Raw genomic sequence first — 17,669 nt, 5'->3', positions numbered from 1 at the left:
TTTCTTTCCCACTGTCAACAAAGCACTTGTTCAAAGGGGATCTTCTCTGTATTATTGTACGGTCTTTACCTGAATGTGTGTATTCTCATAAAAACTAGAGAAGCATTTAGATATGAAACAAGTCCAATAGCTTTGCCTCTGCACTCCAACAAAAGGATTTAAAATGAAACTTTAAAAATGGGAGCAGACTTTCAGCTGCTCAGGTATGTTTGTGAGTACTTGGTGCAGGTTAAAGACAATGAGGGTTCCAAAATACAAATAATCCACAGATCATTTTATTTGAAACATTTGCATACATTAAATCCACTCAAAAGCAACATTTCTCTAATCTAAGTCAGATGTAAACAACTAAATAACCTGGATAACATCTCGGTTTGTAAACCCAGACAAATTCGTAACAGACTAACATTTCAAACTGAGAAAAGCTCAAAGCATCTGTACACACCATCTCCCCAACTATCTACATCTCACAGGGATGCAAACTATTTCAATATTTTAGCGTCGTAAGAGTTCACATCACATTACAGTCTGAGTGTCTGCTGATGAACCCTCAGACTGTAATGTGATGTGCTCATTTGTGACTAATGTCCCAGTGTGAGTCTATGGGACAGCACACAACGTGTCACACCAAAACAAACACTTGATGAACATAAATGCATCTGCCCAGTGTCAGTGATCTGTGGCTGCTGCTCTTCTAAGGCACTGATGCATTAAACCTTTCACATCATTTCTTTTCATGTATGTTTGTTTTAAACATGAAAATCATAAGACAAACCCTCTGTTTGCTAAACGTGTGCCGACACATCTACACATCCCATGTAAATATACCAAACACCTGAATTTCAGCTGCTAAATGTTCAAACTTTAGTGACATTGTATATATGATCCGGACACTGTGTACAATTACTTCTCATCTTTTGGCATAAATCTTATAATATCTTGATAAAGAGCTGCTGATTCTCTGAGCATTCATCTACAAAGCAGCAGACTGTTATGACGATAAAAAGGTTTTGGACAGACGGAGAAAAATTAATTTTTATAATCAAGCTCAAGATAGCAAGGAACTCATGTTTGTGCTGTATGTTACATTAACAGCAAAGATCCTAAGAGTTGTCTACAACGAGTGCATTAATAAATGTACATTTTTTTGTGTTTCATGAACAGATGTGCTCACACTGCAACCAGCACTACAAAACATCTCCTGGCTTTATATCCATGCGCTCAGCACGAGCTGTGCTTCATGCTGTCGTTTACCATCACTGGAAATGTGCGTGGCCTCCTGAAGAATGTGCACTTCCACTAAACGGTTAAATCATGCCACACACACGGTTCTTTTACTCTAAAATACACATTTCCAGTTGATTTTTATTGGTCATACACTCAGCCTAAACAACAGCTCAGCTAATGAAAGCTCTCCTTCAGTTTGAAACAGCTCCAGGGACCAGGCTGACTAGCATGTGACCTGAACACACCCTGCTCCAAACTGGGTCACTGGTGTGTTTGGATGTGTTCATTTTGCACTGCACAGCAGATTTTATATCCCTGTTCTCTGCAGAGGTGTGCTGCAGAGGTGTCCAGCAGAGGTGTGCGCTACGCTGAACAGTATATGTGTGTATTTACTTGTAGTAACCCTACAGAGGAGACTTACTGTTAAAAATATCACCTGCATGAATATTTGCACCTACTTTAAAATAAATGTGTGTATTACCACAGTGCCAGAGTATTCATCTTTACAGTAGTTACACACAGCCAACAAACACAAATACAATGCTCCTTTCAAATCATCTTTGGGATATTCTGATTTTTGTTAAAGATACAAAGAGAAGATGCACACTCAGATGTTTGCAAATGGATAGTCTTCAAGCTGGGCTACAGTTGTAGTTCTGGTTTAAGTCGATCAGGCTGCAGAAGCACCACCAACAAGGCTGACTGGGAGTTGAATGAAGTCCTCTGGCAGCAGGAAAGACGCGTCTAGTTTGTCTGGAGCAGGTTGCTGAGAACTGAAGTTAGAAAGAGCACAGCGATCAAGCCAGTGCCTGTTCACAGTCACCACCAGGGGGCAGGCTGGGTTTAGTTACTGTGAGTTGTTGGCTTTTTAGTGCTGTTCTGGATGTTGCCAATATTATGCTCCATCGGACCTTCATTTAAGACTTTTTACATATAATCACTGATTATTTTCCCCCTAATCATTCTTTAGTATTCGAGCTGCAAACAGCAGACTGATCTACATTCAAACATTTTAAATATTCACTTTGTGCACTCTGATTTTTTCTCCTTCTAGTTCACACTTAACATGACTTTATCATATCAATGAACATCTGTTAGCAAACAAGCTCACTCATTGCTCAGATCACACATTTCAGAGCATAACAGTTTTAAAACTGTTGACTGACCAGTCATCACTCATGTGTCACAGCTGAGAAAACGAGTAACACTAAAGCTACAGTAACTAGAATCTACTCTGTATATGAGAAGCTGAGAGGTCAGAGGAGGAATGATACTTTTTACTGTTACTCTGTGACAGCGTGACAGTCAAGGACCCAAGGCAGGTCTCAGTGATCACCTTCATCTTCTGATGAAAGGTGATGGGTGTGGTCTCCTCATCATGAAGGTTCACTGAACGGTTTGATGAGGTGACTCATATACTGTTGTCCTCAGTCCAGTGAACACTCCTTAATAACACCCCTTTTGTAACTTCGCAGTAAGCAGCCAGCTTAAGCCTGATTCATGGCCGTGTCACAGAGCCCTGACGCTCTGCAGCCTTCTCAGAAATAAACTGTGCATTACCACTGGTATAGAAGTAAAGACAGGAAACAAAGAAAACAGTTTTGGGGGCTTGTTTCTCCAAAAACCTCACATTTTTCATTCTGTTGAAGCCCTTCACCTCTGTACTGATCTATAACTGAAATGGTGGTGGAGAGAATACGATCGTACACTTACATCTTCAACCCAGCCACATGGGCGGCACCGAGCGTGCCAGGTTACAAAAATCGAGATGTGCAGGCCATCCGAAACAACACCAAAAGTGGCGCATGCGCGGGCAGCTTTGGGGCGTGTCACGCCACCGTGCGTGGATTGTAAGAACTTACCTTGAGGCTCGGAGTGAGTGCCTTGGTGTCCTTTACCACTCTCTGGATCTGCACCTGGATCAGAAACACTCTTATCAGGATGAGTCTACCGTGATGTCAGAGTTATCTGTAATCAGCAGTAATACTGAATTCATTATTACAGAAATGAGGGATACCGACCTCCCTGCAGCTTGAAGCACAGTTTCTTCTTCTGATAAGCAAAGTAACTGGACGCTGCTCCCACCAGGGCAACGCCTACGGCACTGATGATTCCTGCAATCGGACCACTCCCTTCGAATGCAGCAGGACAGGAAAAAGGACACACACATTACTGGAAAGGACCGACTTTAAATGTATTTATTCAAATTCTATTTTTTAATCAGGTATGTCAAATGACTTTGTTTATCAAGATCAGAGTAAAATCACTTTAAAGCAGGAGTGTCCAACTCCAGGCCTCGAGGGCCGGTGTCCTGCAGGTTTAGACGTGTCCTTGATCCAACACAGCTGATTTAAATGGATAAATGACCTCCTCAACATGTCCTGAAGGGGCGTTTATCAATATGCGCACTTGTGCGTACTTGCGTTCTCGTGTACTCGTGATACGTCATCAGTCGGAGACCAAGTACTGTTCCAATTCGAAGTACGCATCACGCCGAGAACGCGAAAAAGTCCCGGATGTGTTCTCGATCCGCCCGTTTTATCGAGCATGCATCGGTGTAGACTTGGGACAGCTAAATATCCCAGAATGCATTTCGTCCAAAACTCAACAGCAGACTCCCGGCACATCGTTTCCAACCCCCCCCCCAAACCGCTCGCGGACTTCTCACTACTCAGGTTAAAGAAACCCCAGCAGCTGTCTATAGTATTGAGTGTCCACTAGAATAGAAATAAAAGCGTTCTAACATCTCACCTGCTTGTTTTTATTAAGGTATGTACACGTATGTACATGTACACTATTTTTATTAATAGAGGTTTCACTACTGAGGTTAAAAATGATATATAAGTCACTTAGATCACTTCTAAATGTTAATGTTTGGTTTATTTCAGTGTTTTATTTGTTCCTGAGTAAACTGGTTTGGCTGTGATTAAAGTTAAGCTTCATAACATGTTACTCACAGTTAAATTAAGAGGGGACGGCAGTAAAAACTCCGGACCTGTGACATCATCACGTACGCTGGTGTTCCGACTGTACAAATCACGAGTCCGTGCTCGCGTACTTGAGAATTGAGAAACGGCCCACGAGTCCGTGCTCGCGTTCTCGGCGGGTACGTACTCCCGTGCGTTCTCGGCGGGTACGTACTCACCGAGAACGCGAGTACCTACTCGCGTACTTGGGCATTGATAAACGGCCAAGGTCTCCAGAGGCCTGGGAATGAGCTAGTCATGTGATTCAGGTGTGTTGACCCAGGGTGAGATCTAAAACCTGCAGGACACCGGCCCTCGAGCCCTGGAGTTGGACACCTCTGCTTTAAGAGTGGCAAATGTTTTTAGGATTTAGGATTTTAAGAACAATTCAAAAAGCTTGATCCAGACCCAGTCCATGAGCTGTAATTACCACAGTTCTCCACACGATGGCAGTACCTGTGGCGTTAATAACTTTTAATGCCACAGTTACTGGCAGCACTGGAAAAATGTGCGGGAAGGCAAATGAAAAGCAGATAGAGCAGCTCCAGTGCAGGGTGTGGCAGCATGAATAATGAAGCTGGCTGTTCTTTGAAGCCACACTGAGTCACTGAGCTTTGTCTCATGATGCTGCCGATCACTAAAACAGGGAGTTGCCTGGATATTAAAAAACAAGAATACAAGGCAGGCTGCCAGCTGTGTGCATGACTTACTGCTGGGAAATGTTGAGTATGTCACTCACTGCTCTCCTGTCTCACGCAGGACACCTGAGGGCTCAGCGTGATGTTTCTATCATGATACTGGGACATATGTCGAGGTCATTATAAAATCTAAATCCTACAGCACAACAACTCTTGTGGATTTAGGAATCATATTTCAAATACACTGACCATTTCAAGCTGCTTTTATGATTTTATTATTATGTGTTACACTTTTCTTTTTCTGTCTTCAAAATAAAATCCAAATCTCTTAAAGACTCGAGGCAAACGTACAAAAAACCAAAACTCCCAGTCGTACAAAGAGCAGTTCAGAAGCTGAGCTGTGCCAAAGAGAAGAAGCATCATCGGCTCACACATCAGAAAGTCTATCCCGGGAAATTTGCAGCTCTACATGTTGGATGTGTCAGCTGAGGCTTTGAATGCGTGCTATCCTAAGAATGCCGACTGTGGAAGAGATAAGCAGGCGTGTCCTGACACAAAGTGATGGCAGTAAAAAACCTGACAAAACTGATTTCCAGTAAGCAAACCAGTTGTCATGATCCCCACATGGATGAACATGTGATATTTAGCTGAGCAGATCGGAGTGCTCCATTCACAGTCAGACGTTCTTTAAAAAACTATCCCAGTATGAAGTGCTGCTGGTATGTGGTCCACTCTGACTGTCAAAGTACTACAAAGCACACATTTGTTTGCACAGCAACAAATTACACAAAGAAAATGCAAGTAACATAAAAAAGTATCCCAATGACCACAATCTTGGCACCCAGCAAAACAACGTGTCTAACTGCTCATTTTCCATCCAACTATGAGTCCATCAGATATTGAAAACAGCTTTTGTGAACCACCGCATGACCCAACAGCTCATTGCACAGCTTGTAACAGATCCATGGCCCGCTCTAACAGAGGTGTTAGGATTTGCTTTAAGTTGGACATCCAAACATAGAATTCCTCGGGCATGTTAGCGTTTAACATCTTCAGGATGTGGCCCCACAGAAAGTCTGGATCTGCAACGACACAATCGTAGCAGGGTTTTAACCAGAGAAACCAGACCGGGGTGCCAGTGTGAAGAAAATCAGGCTCATTAGCAACTTAAACAAAATGCAACCCATCAAACAGCCAGCACATAATCCAGCTCCTACCCACCGAGGTAATGAGCTAGTAGAGCTTTCAAAACAACTAGTAACAGGAACTCCATAATGATAATCAGCGTGATAAAAACTAATGTAGGAAAGCAGAGGCATTCTGTGGTGCTTCTTCCATGACAGGAAACAGGAAATGACCAACAACAACTCAAGAGCTTCGATTCTGAAGACAAAAACACAGGAAGAAGGGCTGCGTGTCTTCAAGGCCGAATAGATAAATGTTGGTCTCAACGTGCTGAAACCTTTTTTATAGCGACTGCACAACCAAATGATCTACTGTTATTATTACAGCTCATAATTATATGATCACCACATTTATACAAATTCCACGTGATCATAAAAACAAGAACACTGTTAGTGTTGGAGACAGAGATGGTCCTCATAATGGACAAAAGCTGGTTGGACACACTGTGCAGGTCTCAAACAGGATCTAGTAAAGCATGGAATGAAGATTAAACGTGGGACTTACCTTGAGGCTGTTCAGCACCACCTGTGAGAACACGGGATTCACATTAATAACACTGTTTATTACAGACATGTGCTTTATACTGTGACGCTGATGTGATGTCCTACATGATAATGCTAACACGATGACGATCGTGCTCATTGGCTGATCTTGAGCAAAGTATAAGCTTTTTTTGTGACATGATAACTTAGGACAGCAGTGTACTCCTGCTACTCTTGTTAAATGAAACAAAACATGTAGTAAAAATATTTGTAAGGTAGAATAAAAACGAGACAAGATGAACTAAAATACTGCGTACCCTGAGGATCCATGGCACGACCTGAAAGAAAAGAAAAAGGTGAGACGTCAGTCAGAGAGCTGAGCACAGCAAATTAACATGACATCATATACCTCAGTCATGACTTCTCTTTCCTGTCTTTGGTCAAAATACAACTAATTATTTTAATGCTGTCACTAAACCAAGACCCTACGGCTTCTTTGTCTCAGCACCATCATGTCTGTGTTGTCTATCATCTACAGCAGGGGTGTCCACCTCCAGGCCTCCGGTGTCCTGCAGGTTTTACATGTGTCCTTGATCCAACACAATGGCTAAATTACCTCCTCAACATGTCTTGAAGGTCTCCAGAGGCCTGGGAATGAACTGATCATGTGATGATAAGAAGAAACAACATTGCAGCAGTTCTGATAAACAATAAGATGTTTTGATCTGTCCTTTGGTAAACTGGTGGTAAAAAAATAGCTTCTAATCATTTAAAGGTCAGCAGAACAGCATCAGCAGCTCAGTACTGATCTACACAGGAGGACCTCAGACTGGTCCTAACGTAGCACCTTTCTAGTTCTGGTGACCACTTCAAGTGTAAACAAAAACAACAAAGTGAAAATGCTTTTATATCCATCCTCAAACCTCCAAATGTGATCAATAAAAAACGGTTCCAAAAGCTCCATCCCAGCCTTTTTAACCTTTCACACACAGCGGTCACTGCAGCTATTCAAAGGCTGTTTTCTTGTACTTGTGTCAGTGTTGATGGTATACTTGCACATAAACCGCTACACTGGACACTGATGTGTCACTCCATACCCTATTTATTATGGTTTATATATATGTTGTAATATTGACATCTTTTTTATAAAAAATATTTTAGTTATTTTATAGTTTTTACACAGTGTATATTATTTATTCATGAGCCTGTTGTCTACCTAAGTGGACATGTAAAAAAACTCTTTGAAAAGTACATGTTTAAAAAATGAAGTTCAAAAATCTTTTTTCATGCCTAAAGATGAATAAAAATACTTAAGAAAAACATCCAGAGTGAGGTTGTCATAATTCATGCATGAAAGGGTAAAACAGATGTGCAGTAAACTCATTAAATAACAAATAAGGGCCCAAAATGCATTAACCTCAATGATGAAGACAGCCGAAAAAATCTATTACTGCAATAAAGACTAAAAATAAAAAGATAGTTGCTTATGTTTGCATATGAAGACCGTCTCTTTTGTCTTTAAGTAATTTTAGTTCCCTCGAGACAACATCAAGGATAAATAATGAAACAGTCACAGGGCGTCAACATTACTGTGACATTATATCAATGTGTTGTTGTCTTCTAGTGACACATGATACCATTATAGCAGCTGGGCTGAGTCAGTGGTAGTGAAGGGCAACAAAACACAACAATAGAAAGGAAGTACTGCACAAACTCCAAAATGTCCCAGTTTCCTAAATACAAACTGGAACCACTGAATTTTCTATCTGACTCACAAATGGGAACATGAACTGCATTAACAGCAGTAAAAAAACGTCCATACTTCTACTTATCAGCTACAGTGCAGATTTATAATCAAAGGTCTACAGCTGCAAACACCAGCAGTATACAGCTGGAATCACAACGAGTAACATCTTGATGTATTTATCCAACTCCAGGCCTCGAGGGCCGGTGTCCTGCACCTGAATCAAATGACGAGTTCAATCCCAGGCCTCTGGAGAACTACAAGACATGTTGTTAGGTAATTTAGCCATTTAAACCAGCTCTGCTGGATCAAGGTCACATCTAAAACCAGCAGGACACCGGCCCTCGAGGCCTGGAGTTCAACACCTGTGATTTAGGGTTACACTGGAGCCAAAACAGAGACATAAAAAGCGCAATCATGATAGAAATAACATCATAAAATAACCGTTATCGTACCTCCTGAGCGACCTCCATCAGGCTTGTAGTCTCCACCACTTACATCACTCAAGTCGGAATCATCAAAATTTCCACCACCTGAAAAAATGATGAGGCATAAACAACCAATTATGCACCAACACTTTCACAGGCCAGCTCACTTTTGTACTGCTACAGCTGTTTCCACACTTTTAACAACATCTGCTGAGACTGAAAATCTGCCACAAATACACTGCTTGATGATTAATGAACACAAATGTTGGTTTTCTTGATGAATTCAGTCATTGTCATATCTTAAAAAGGTAAATGCTCATTTATTTCCATTCATGGTTGTGACAGGAAAAGCATATGTAAGGTCACGTGATTATATTTGACCAAAAACAGCAACCTTAAAATGCCTCAATCATTATATTTATTTGCCTTTATGATGTGCACTGAAGAACTGACAGGGAAGCAAAGAGAAAGAGAAAGAGCCTCAGGTCAGAGCTGCTAAACTGGAATCCCATCCATAAATCAGTGTCGAACCAACAACCTGCCACTGACAGCAGCTTATGAAACATTCAGAGGCTTACCTCCTCCACCCTTTGGTGGGTTGACAGCAGGTTTGTCAGGTTTACTGGTAGGTCCTGTAAATACAAATGCATCATGGGAACCAATAATAATATATACGATAAACAAAGCAGATGGATTAAAGTCTATGTGGGCAAAGGCCCACCAGTTAGCACAGTAGCAGTGCTATATGTCTATCATGCTCTGTGCATATAGCACCATGTTAGCATTGAGCCACACACACAGAAGTCAATCAGACAGACTCAACATTAATGACTGAGTCCTGAGAATCTACAGCTGACAGCTCAAAGCAGGCCTTTGGAGCAGTGGGGGAGGGTCAGTCAGCTCGAGCACAGATGAACTCACTCCACACTCTCTCACCCTTGTTGAGGCGTAAAGGAAACGTTTCCCAGTACTCACCATTACTAGTACTAACAAAACTGGAGTGACTGATGGGAATGATCCATGACCGGCACTTTACCTGGATTGAGAGCGTCTCCCAGATCGAATCCATTGAAATCTGTGACATAAAAAAGAAAATACTTCAAACACTAAGTGATGATTCATTTACCTTCAAATACACTTACACACAAAACAAACATGTAAAATCCATCTTAGCATCAATGTCCTTGCATCACAAATGATACAAAAGCACAGGATGTATGAAGGCTCTCAGCACTCCGACCTACCAGAGTCTCCAGAACTTGGTTTCTTGGGTTTTTCCGTCTGTGGCTTGTCTGTGGAAAAATGATTTATTTAAACAAAAACAGCGCATTTGGTGGACAGTCCAAGCATGGCTAATGATGAGCTATTTTATGATTTATTCTTAACTGTTTTGCATTTGTAGAAGTAAAAATCAGACACGAGATTAAAAAAGGACAAATTCTGACACTCAGCAGAAGAAAATCAGTAAAATAAGACTTCAGCATATCTACCTGGTCCAAATGCATCCAAAAGGTCGAACTCACCTGAAGGACAAACACATGGAATTAGTCTGTTAACTCGTCCACGTGTGTGGCTTTAAAACAGGAAGCTGTGCAGCATATCGACTAGGACATAAGTTTAAATCTATATTTATACAGTTTTATTTTTGCTTTCACAGTCTTACATTCTTATTATGAAGCAGTTTCTGGGAAATTTAAAGATGCACAAATGACTGCCAAAACCACAAAGAAGAGCATGAAAAACATCCGAGTTTGATCATATTTATACAGACGATATGTTACAAAGAATACACCTGAATATACATGTCATATATATATATATATATATATATATATATATATATATATATATATATATATATATATATATATATATATATATATATATATATATATATATTTATTTATTTATTTATGGGACAGACTAACACAGATGGGGAATCATATGTGTAATATACATCATTGTAAACAAAAGGCCACTGATGGCGTGCTTCAAAGTTCTGTCATAACACATGAAATACTACAAACCATCCTTCTTGGGCTGCTCTGGTGCCTTTGGCTTCTCTTTGGGTTTTTGGGGTGTCGGTGCTATGAAACAGAAAGAAATGAGTGAATGTGCACCTTTAAAAAAACCAATGCTAGGAAAAGTGCCCGATGTGACGGTCACTCACTTATATCACCCAATGCATCCCCCAGGTCGAATTCTGTATGAAGAAGACATGAGGAAGAGCATTACAGTTTAATAGTGGAGACTGTTGACTGTAACCACAGGAGGGTAACACTGCCACACTACATCACACTTCACATAAATATCCTTTATATTTATATCTACATATGTTTGTAATACTGTTATCCAGCTTTGTCAGCATGTCTGATTACCTCTGAGTCTCTAACTAGCAGACACAAACATGCCCGTGTGTGAGTGACCTGGGTCATGAATGGAAGACTGAGAGTACTGAGAGTACTGACAGTACTGAGAGTACTGACAGTACTGAGAGTACTGGCAGAGCAAACATGTCCAGAATGGTGACATCACATTAGATGGTTTCATGCACAGTGTGAAAGGTGACAGGTAGATGTGTACAAGATAATAAATGTAACTACAATAATCTATTCAAATCTTTTTCTGATTTAGCTGCAGGCAGCTGTGAGGCAGGGTTCATGTTTCACAGTGACTCTGTTTTTATTACCAAACGCACCGCTGAACGCCATATTTTTACATTTCTATAATGTTTTTCTACGATACCATCCCTGAATTATTTAGATGTTTGGTATTGTTTTGTTTATTTGTAGCCTTTGTTTATTAACATATTTTAAATAGTTACCTTCACGATCTGTACTTTGTAAAACTAATCTTAAATACCAGTTTCACTAAGTCGAACTTAGAACTGGGAAAACTGGCTGAAATTAACAAATTGAATTTTTTTACCTATTAATTTTTTTATTGCAGAATGGAGTCAGAATGTTCCCTGTGGTACTGAAAGCAGTACTGAGTATCGTGACAACCCTACAGTCCACACTAATCACATGCCAGATGTGCCCTACATTTAACTGGGGCCCACAGCTCACGGTGCCCACCTGAGTTTGCGCGTTGGATAAAGTCATACAGTGTATTTGCTGGTTGCTATGACAGCTCTGACTGACACATCAAGAAGCTGTAAAAAACATGAGTCACAACTGAAAGTAGGAGGTGTGAACCGCACTTTGCCTGAAGAAATCCAGCACTTGATGGGCCCGTTGATCTTGTACTGTACGCACACACAGACACACACAGGTTTGCCTCAGAGCAGCACACTCTGCAGACAGTCTTAGAGGACTCGTGTGCCTTTTGGTTAAATTGTGGTTATAAAGAACAACCAGGACGCACTTTGAACCACATGAATGCAGCAATAAACAGAAAAACAAGAAACGAGAATCCAGAAGCACAAACCTCCACTAAGGCAGCTCGCTCTCTGGCCAGTACTGACTTTTAATGGAGTCGTACTAGTTTTTGCATATATTCCTTTTATCTGCTTTGCACTTTTTAAATGTAGTTTGTGATCAGATGAGTGTAGCATGACAAATGTTCTATAGCAGTAGGTGATGGACAACAGAAGCTTTCTAATTTTGTTTGACTTTAGTTTAATTCTCTGGTGTCTTCCTACAATTATTTTATCCATGCTGGGAGTTTGTTGTTTAATTGCTTGGCTTATTATATAATATATACGCAGCCTATATCTGTAGATCTGTGCGAAGGGAGGTTTCTTCATTTGATTGTTGTATGTATTATTGTAGGGTCTACCTTACAATATAAAACACCTTGAAGCGACTGTTGTTGTGCTGTATATATACAATAAAACTGAACATACAACGTTCCCTCTCTTCACAGTTCTGTCGTTAAAGATCTGACACAATTTGGGGTCAAGTTGAGTTTTTCAGTCTATTTTTTTCAGTCTGTTTCAACCTCGGTGCATGTAAGCAACATTTGAATGGAGCTGAGCCCACTCTAATCCCCCCCAGAATTCAGTCAACAGTTTTGAAGCTATCGTGTTTACAGACAGACAAAACGCAACGCACATATGCAGACAGTACCACAAACCTACGGCCTTTTCTGACTCATGCATGTAGATTATTTATCAGCTCTTTGTGGTTCTGATTCAGTGTTACTGCCTTTGGTCATGGTTACATGACCTATGACAGGTGATGTAAGATGATGGCTCAAAGGTTCATCCTGGGAGTTCTGCAGTTAGGAATGTGTTTTAATTCTTTTCTCCAAATATCAATTTCCCATCAAACATGCGCGTATGGCCCCACAGTGAGCACGCCAATGTGGGTGTTTCGGCATGTTTCCTGGGTTACAGTTATAATTTAAGATTTATGCAAAGTATCGTGACGAGCTGTGGGTGAAGTGGAAAACCTCAGTTACTAAACTACAGTGCGTGCCATCTACTTTAGAAAGCGTGCCTGTGGTTTGCCATACCAGCTCTGTTTCAGTTTCATACAGGAAGTATGACAGAGGAAGACGTGCAAATAGCGAGGACTTCTCACTTTAAATGTAGCTGACACTCACAAAGGCTGGACTGATATCTGTCAGCTAGCTTAGTAACGCCGCCAAACAGGACGCAGGCAGGACATCTCAACCCAAACCTAGATAAGTGGCAGAAAATGAATGGATGGATTTTTGTCCCATGATGTTTTCCCGTGGAAAACGTTTATACCTTGGAGTATAACTATGTTGAACAAATCCTGGTGATGTATAATATGATGTGATATGATATGTGTGTTACTTGTATTTGATTTTTGGAGTTGTTACTGAGCACTTTCTTGTTGTTAGTGTCTTTAATGTCTGTAATTTAGAGTGATGTCTTTATTGTTATTAATCTCTGTCTCTCTTCCACAGCATGTCTTTATCCTGTCCTCCTTCTCTCACTCCAACCAATCACAGCAGATGACCCCGCCCCTCCCTGAGCCTGGTTCTGTCGAAGGTTTCTTCCTGTTAAAAGGGAGTTTTTCCTTCCCACTGTCGCCAAAGTGCTTGCTCATAGGGGGTCATATGATTGTTGGGTTTTCTCTGTATGTATTATTGTAGGGTCTACCTTGAGGTGACTGTTGTTGTGATTTGGTGCTGTATAAATAAAATTGAATTGAATTATCATTGTGGTTATTTGTCAGACAGTCTCCAAAACATGAACTGGATTTCCAAGAGGTCAAATAAATCTAATGTAATCTAATGTAAAGTGAACAGGGACTTGGACACTAGTGTTTGAACTGAGGAGAAGATCAGCTTGGCTGATTTGGATCTTCTCACATTAGTCCAAACAGATATCCAGTCACGTCAGGCCCACTCACACGTTAACATGAACCGCATGTCGCACTCACGATCTTTTCTACAGGCACCCCAACCTTCATTTGTAAATGAGTGAAAATAAAACTGTTTGCTTGATCCTGACCAGCAGCATCTTTTCCCTCTAAACTCGTACCAGTCGTGTGACAAATTGCTTCCACTTCTGGAATTTGGTGTATTCCCAAAAAGGAAATAATCCTGGAAACCTCAGATGAACCAGCTATCATGTGTTCTACCCGAAGAACAAAAAGACCAGAGGACCACACTAAGGACACTGTAACAAACATGTAATAAACATTTGTCAACATTATATGAAATGTAGTGTTCATGTAATTATTCCAAAGAACAAACAATTTTGTTTTGAGTATGGAATAGGTTGCAAATGCGTATGATACGAGCTCCAAGCCTAAACTCTTTAATGACATACTGCATTATGCTCTGGGAGGAACATCCTTCAGTCAAATAACTCGAACATTTCAGCAGGCTACTGTGTCTGTAAGTGATACATCTATGTTTTCTAATAAACGGGTTATGAGTTTGTTTAGCGAAAGAAACGTGCACTTTATTTGAAAAAGCACACAAAAAACCCACACAGGAAGCCCAGATCTCCCAGTTTTATCCTGGGACTTGAACGCAGCCTATATTTGTAGATCTGTGCGAAGCTGGCAATATTAAATTTGCTTCAAAACCCCACGTGCGCGATTGGCGCACACGCATTAAAGTTTTGAGAGAGACATGTTACGCGCAGTTTCAGACGTTTGTGCGCACCGGAGGGTTGTTGACAGAGAAAATGGTCGGATTCGTGAGCTGAACTAAATAAACTGTGAATAAATGATCAGTATCCCGGTTTGGATCGAGGCATTTGGAAAAGAGTTCAGCGTGTGCTCAGGTTGCTTCGTGTTTTTATGTGCATTGAACCACAGTCCTCAAAAGTTACACGTTATTACAAAAAAACATATGTCTTATTTTACGCGTGTGGATCATATCGTCCGCATGTGCATAAAAAAGAGCAGACTTTATTACTACGAAATAATACCCAGCTTTCCAAAGAAGTACTTCTTTGTTTGTTTGTTTGTTTGTTTGTTTGTTTGTTTTTGGCACGTGGCCAAACAACTTTTTAATTCGCTATAATCATCTCGCATGACCTTAAAAGGCAGTTACACACAATAATAATGGCAGCTGTGCTGTTACCTTGTGTTAATGTTCCAGTAACCAGGAAAAGCAGCACCACAATCCTCAAACAAAGCTTCATGTTGGCTCTTCTTTAGCCGTGTGCGCGCGTGTCGGCGGCAGGTATTTGTGGACTCAGAAACACTCCGCTGGTGTCTTCTTACACTTCATGAGTCAGCTTTGCCTGTGAAGCACAGACTGGGTGTGGCAGCGTCTGAGAGGGCGTAGCGTGAGACGCAGGGAAAGATACAAGAACAGCAAACGGAGCCTAAAATGTTTCAGTGATTTCCCCCAAAATTTACATCAACCGATATAAATATTACAGTTCGTATGTTTGCTGCTGATTATGTACTTCAGTTACGCCTGTAGCTATATAAGACTGAGCTTTTTTAAGGCAGGTGGGAGGTCTTTCATGGGATGACTCATATTTTCTGGCTTGGTTGTAGCCCAAGGGCTCAGGCTCCTAACCAGCTTATCCAACAAGAACCAGTAACAGTTTCTGAAACTTGTGTGCCACCTAGTGTATGTCAGCCCCTGTCATTTTACACCCTTTCACCGCATTGTTCATCCATTTTTGTTCCAGTTTAACTTTTACAAGTAATCTGATTTTTGGCTGTGATTATCATGGCATGCAACAGTTCAGGGGTATCCATGTGTATGCCCGTGCCTGTGTGACTACAGAGAACTATAAACAGTAAGAGCTGATCTAGATTTGCAACATAAACACACCTGGGATGCCTTCTGCTTATCAGATCTCTGTAAATTATCACAAGAGTTTCAGAAAACTCAACTTCTGACCTTGAGGTCACTGAGATTCAAACTCATTCAAGATTTTTAGTAGACACATTTGAAACTCCCATGTCACTGCTTTCTCCATGTATCACATTCACAAACTTGTATTTCAGCCTTGCCGGCCGCCTGGCAGCATGACATACCCCACCAGCCTGTTAAAGTTATGTGTCAGTCTCATGTCAGTCTCATTTGCACCATAGAGAGGAACAGCAATCAGCACGTTTCTTATCTCTTATAATAAACTGACATTTAACCAGTTGGTGTAGCATGAAAGAATTTCTTTACATGAGTGTGGCAGCTAATACATGTGTCACTGAACACATTAGAAATATAGACGCCTATGGATTTAAACATCAATATGTAAACAGAAATTGTCAGTTAAACACTTGTTTAAACCACATCTAAAGCATGGCTGGACCAAACCAGGTATGAAAGACAAGTCATGCTAAACAGACACTAGTAAAGCTGGCTATAGGCAGTCACCAGTGACAGTTTTAATGTAATGAATTCATGTTATTACTGGTTTACCAAAGTCTCTGTGTTTTTACAGTGGAAAATGCAGCTTCACTACCAAGTGAGTGTGTGAGGAATAACATCTTTTAAGTGCTCTGCATGCTGTTTACTATTTGACAAAATGAAAGGATTGCCATGTCATTAAAACAGTGCATTGCTAGCTCCAAGCTAAGCCTTTCATGGGTAACGTTGAGCTAGTATCAAGGCTTTCATTTGACAGGATACATGTTAGAGTGAATCTCTAAATTCTACTGCATCATTGTTGCATTTACTTCTCAACGTATCAAGGACAGTTATTTGTTTAGTGGATTTTTATCCACATGAAACAATAAAAGACAGATCTACATCATTTGGTCACAAAACACATCTGTACACATGTAGCAGCGTGTATATATCTGCACAAAACTGCTAATTAAGGCACCTCCCTGCTTTTCCTTCAGTACCAATTGAAAACAAAAGCTCACATGTAATGTCCCCATTAATTTTAGAGGTTTTTAAACAGATATTGGATCTATACGTAGCTGTTGAAGTTCTCTTTTCATGTGGGGAAACATCCTTCCAAAACAAATTGATGTCTTATTCAAAGGTTGCATGAACGTCCTAAACAGTTTAGTGCAGGCTCCACTGGTTAGTTTGCAGTTTGAAGCTGAATTGCTACAGAGCAGTTGTGACGTTCATGGTCAAAGTTGGGTTACATCAATAGTAGCAGACATCAAGTTAAAGTTTTGTTGATTAGATTAACTCAGTGATTTCCACATGTCTAGGAGTTAGGAATCAGTCGTGATGATTTATGTATTGTTGAATGCTGTGTGGCAAAATCCAGAAAGAATATCAGCACAGGTCAGCTGATCACAGGCACTTTCTCCATGCTTCACCTCCATTACTGATCTTAGGGTTCCCACTATACTAATCTTTGCCAGGCTGGTCAGCTCAGCAAAGCTGAACTGGTGATAATAGCCAGCCAGCCCCAAGAACCACCTCACCTCTTTTTTGGTGTTGGGATGTGGTGGTTTACACCCTAACAACTGTGATTAAAACACAATGAGAAATAACACAAGGAAAAAGTAATGAACACGCTTAAATACTTTGTATTTGTGTTGTAATGAGACTTTTATGCATGCAGGTGCAATAAATAGAAGAGATGGTATCAAAAACATGTATTCAGTAATTACAAAACATTTGGGTTCATAGAAAAGGGGAAT

The 17,669-nt window shown here is 40.6% G+C and overlaps 1 protein-coding gene across 2 annotated transcripts; it reads right to left on the bottom strand.

Annotated features, from left to right (window-relative positions):
- Positions 1–269: 269 nt before the first annotated feature.
- Positions 270–15,463, bottom strand: cd99 (CD99 molecule). 2 transcript variants are annotated; one of them, XM_063467295.1, is made up of 13 exons: positions 15,184–15,460; positions 10,841–10,873; positions 10,698–10,757; positions 10,161–10,193; positions 9,915–9,962; positions 9,707–9,745; positions 9,249–9,302; positions 8,698–8,775; positions 6,816–6,836; positions 6,521–6,541; positions 3,249–3,359; positions 3,090–3,143; positions 270–2,000 (listed from the first exon to the last, which is right to left on the bottom strand). In XM_063467295.1, the coding sequence occupies exons 1-13, from the start codon at positions 15,242–15,244 to the stop codon at positions 1,972–1,974; spliced, it is 642 nt and encodes a 213-aa protein (XP_063323365.1). In that variant the 5' UTR covers positions 15,245–15,460; the 3' UTR covers positions 270–1,971. The 2 variants fall into 2 exon arrangements, with proteins under 2 accessions (XP_063323365.1, XP_063323366.1); XM_063467296.1 differs by lacking the exons at positions 270–2,000; positions 3,090–3,143; positions 3,249–3,359 and adding an exon at positions 4,055–5,913 and having other exon boundaries at positions 15,184–15,463.
- Between the last annotated feature and the right edge of the window lie 2,206 nt (positions 15,464–17,669).

Source organism: Pelmatolapia mariae, linkage group LG23 (genome assembly GCF_036321145.2).
Source record: "Pelmatolapia mariae isolate MD_Pm_ZW linkage group LG23, Pm_UMD_F_2, whole genome shotgun sequence".
Taxonomy (NCBI): domain Eukaryota; kingdom Metazoa; phylum Chordata; class Actinopteri; order Cichliformes; family Cichlidae; genus Pelmatolapia; species Pelmatolapia mariae.
This window is presented reverse-complemented; position numbering and strand designations above follow the sequence as displayed.

Excerpts from the sequence above, each read along its gene's own strand:
- cd99 (XM_063467295.1), bottom strand. The coding sequence starts at position 15,244 with ATGAAGCTTTGTTTGAGGATTGTGGTGCTGCTTTTCCTGGTTACTGGA. Across the intron at positions 8,776-9,248 it reads CCCACCAAAGGGTGGAGGAG|GTGGTGGAAATTTTGATGAT; the intron begins GTAAGCCTCTGA and ends TCATTTTTTCAG. Across the intron at positions 3,360-6,520 it reads TGGTGCTGAACAGCCTCAAG|GGAGTGGTCCGATTGCAGGA; the intron begins GTAAGTCCCACG and ends CTGCATTCGAAG.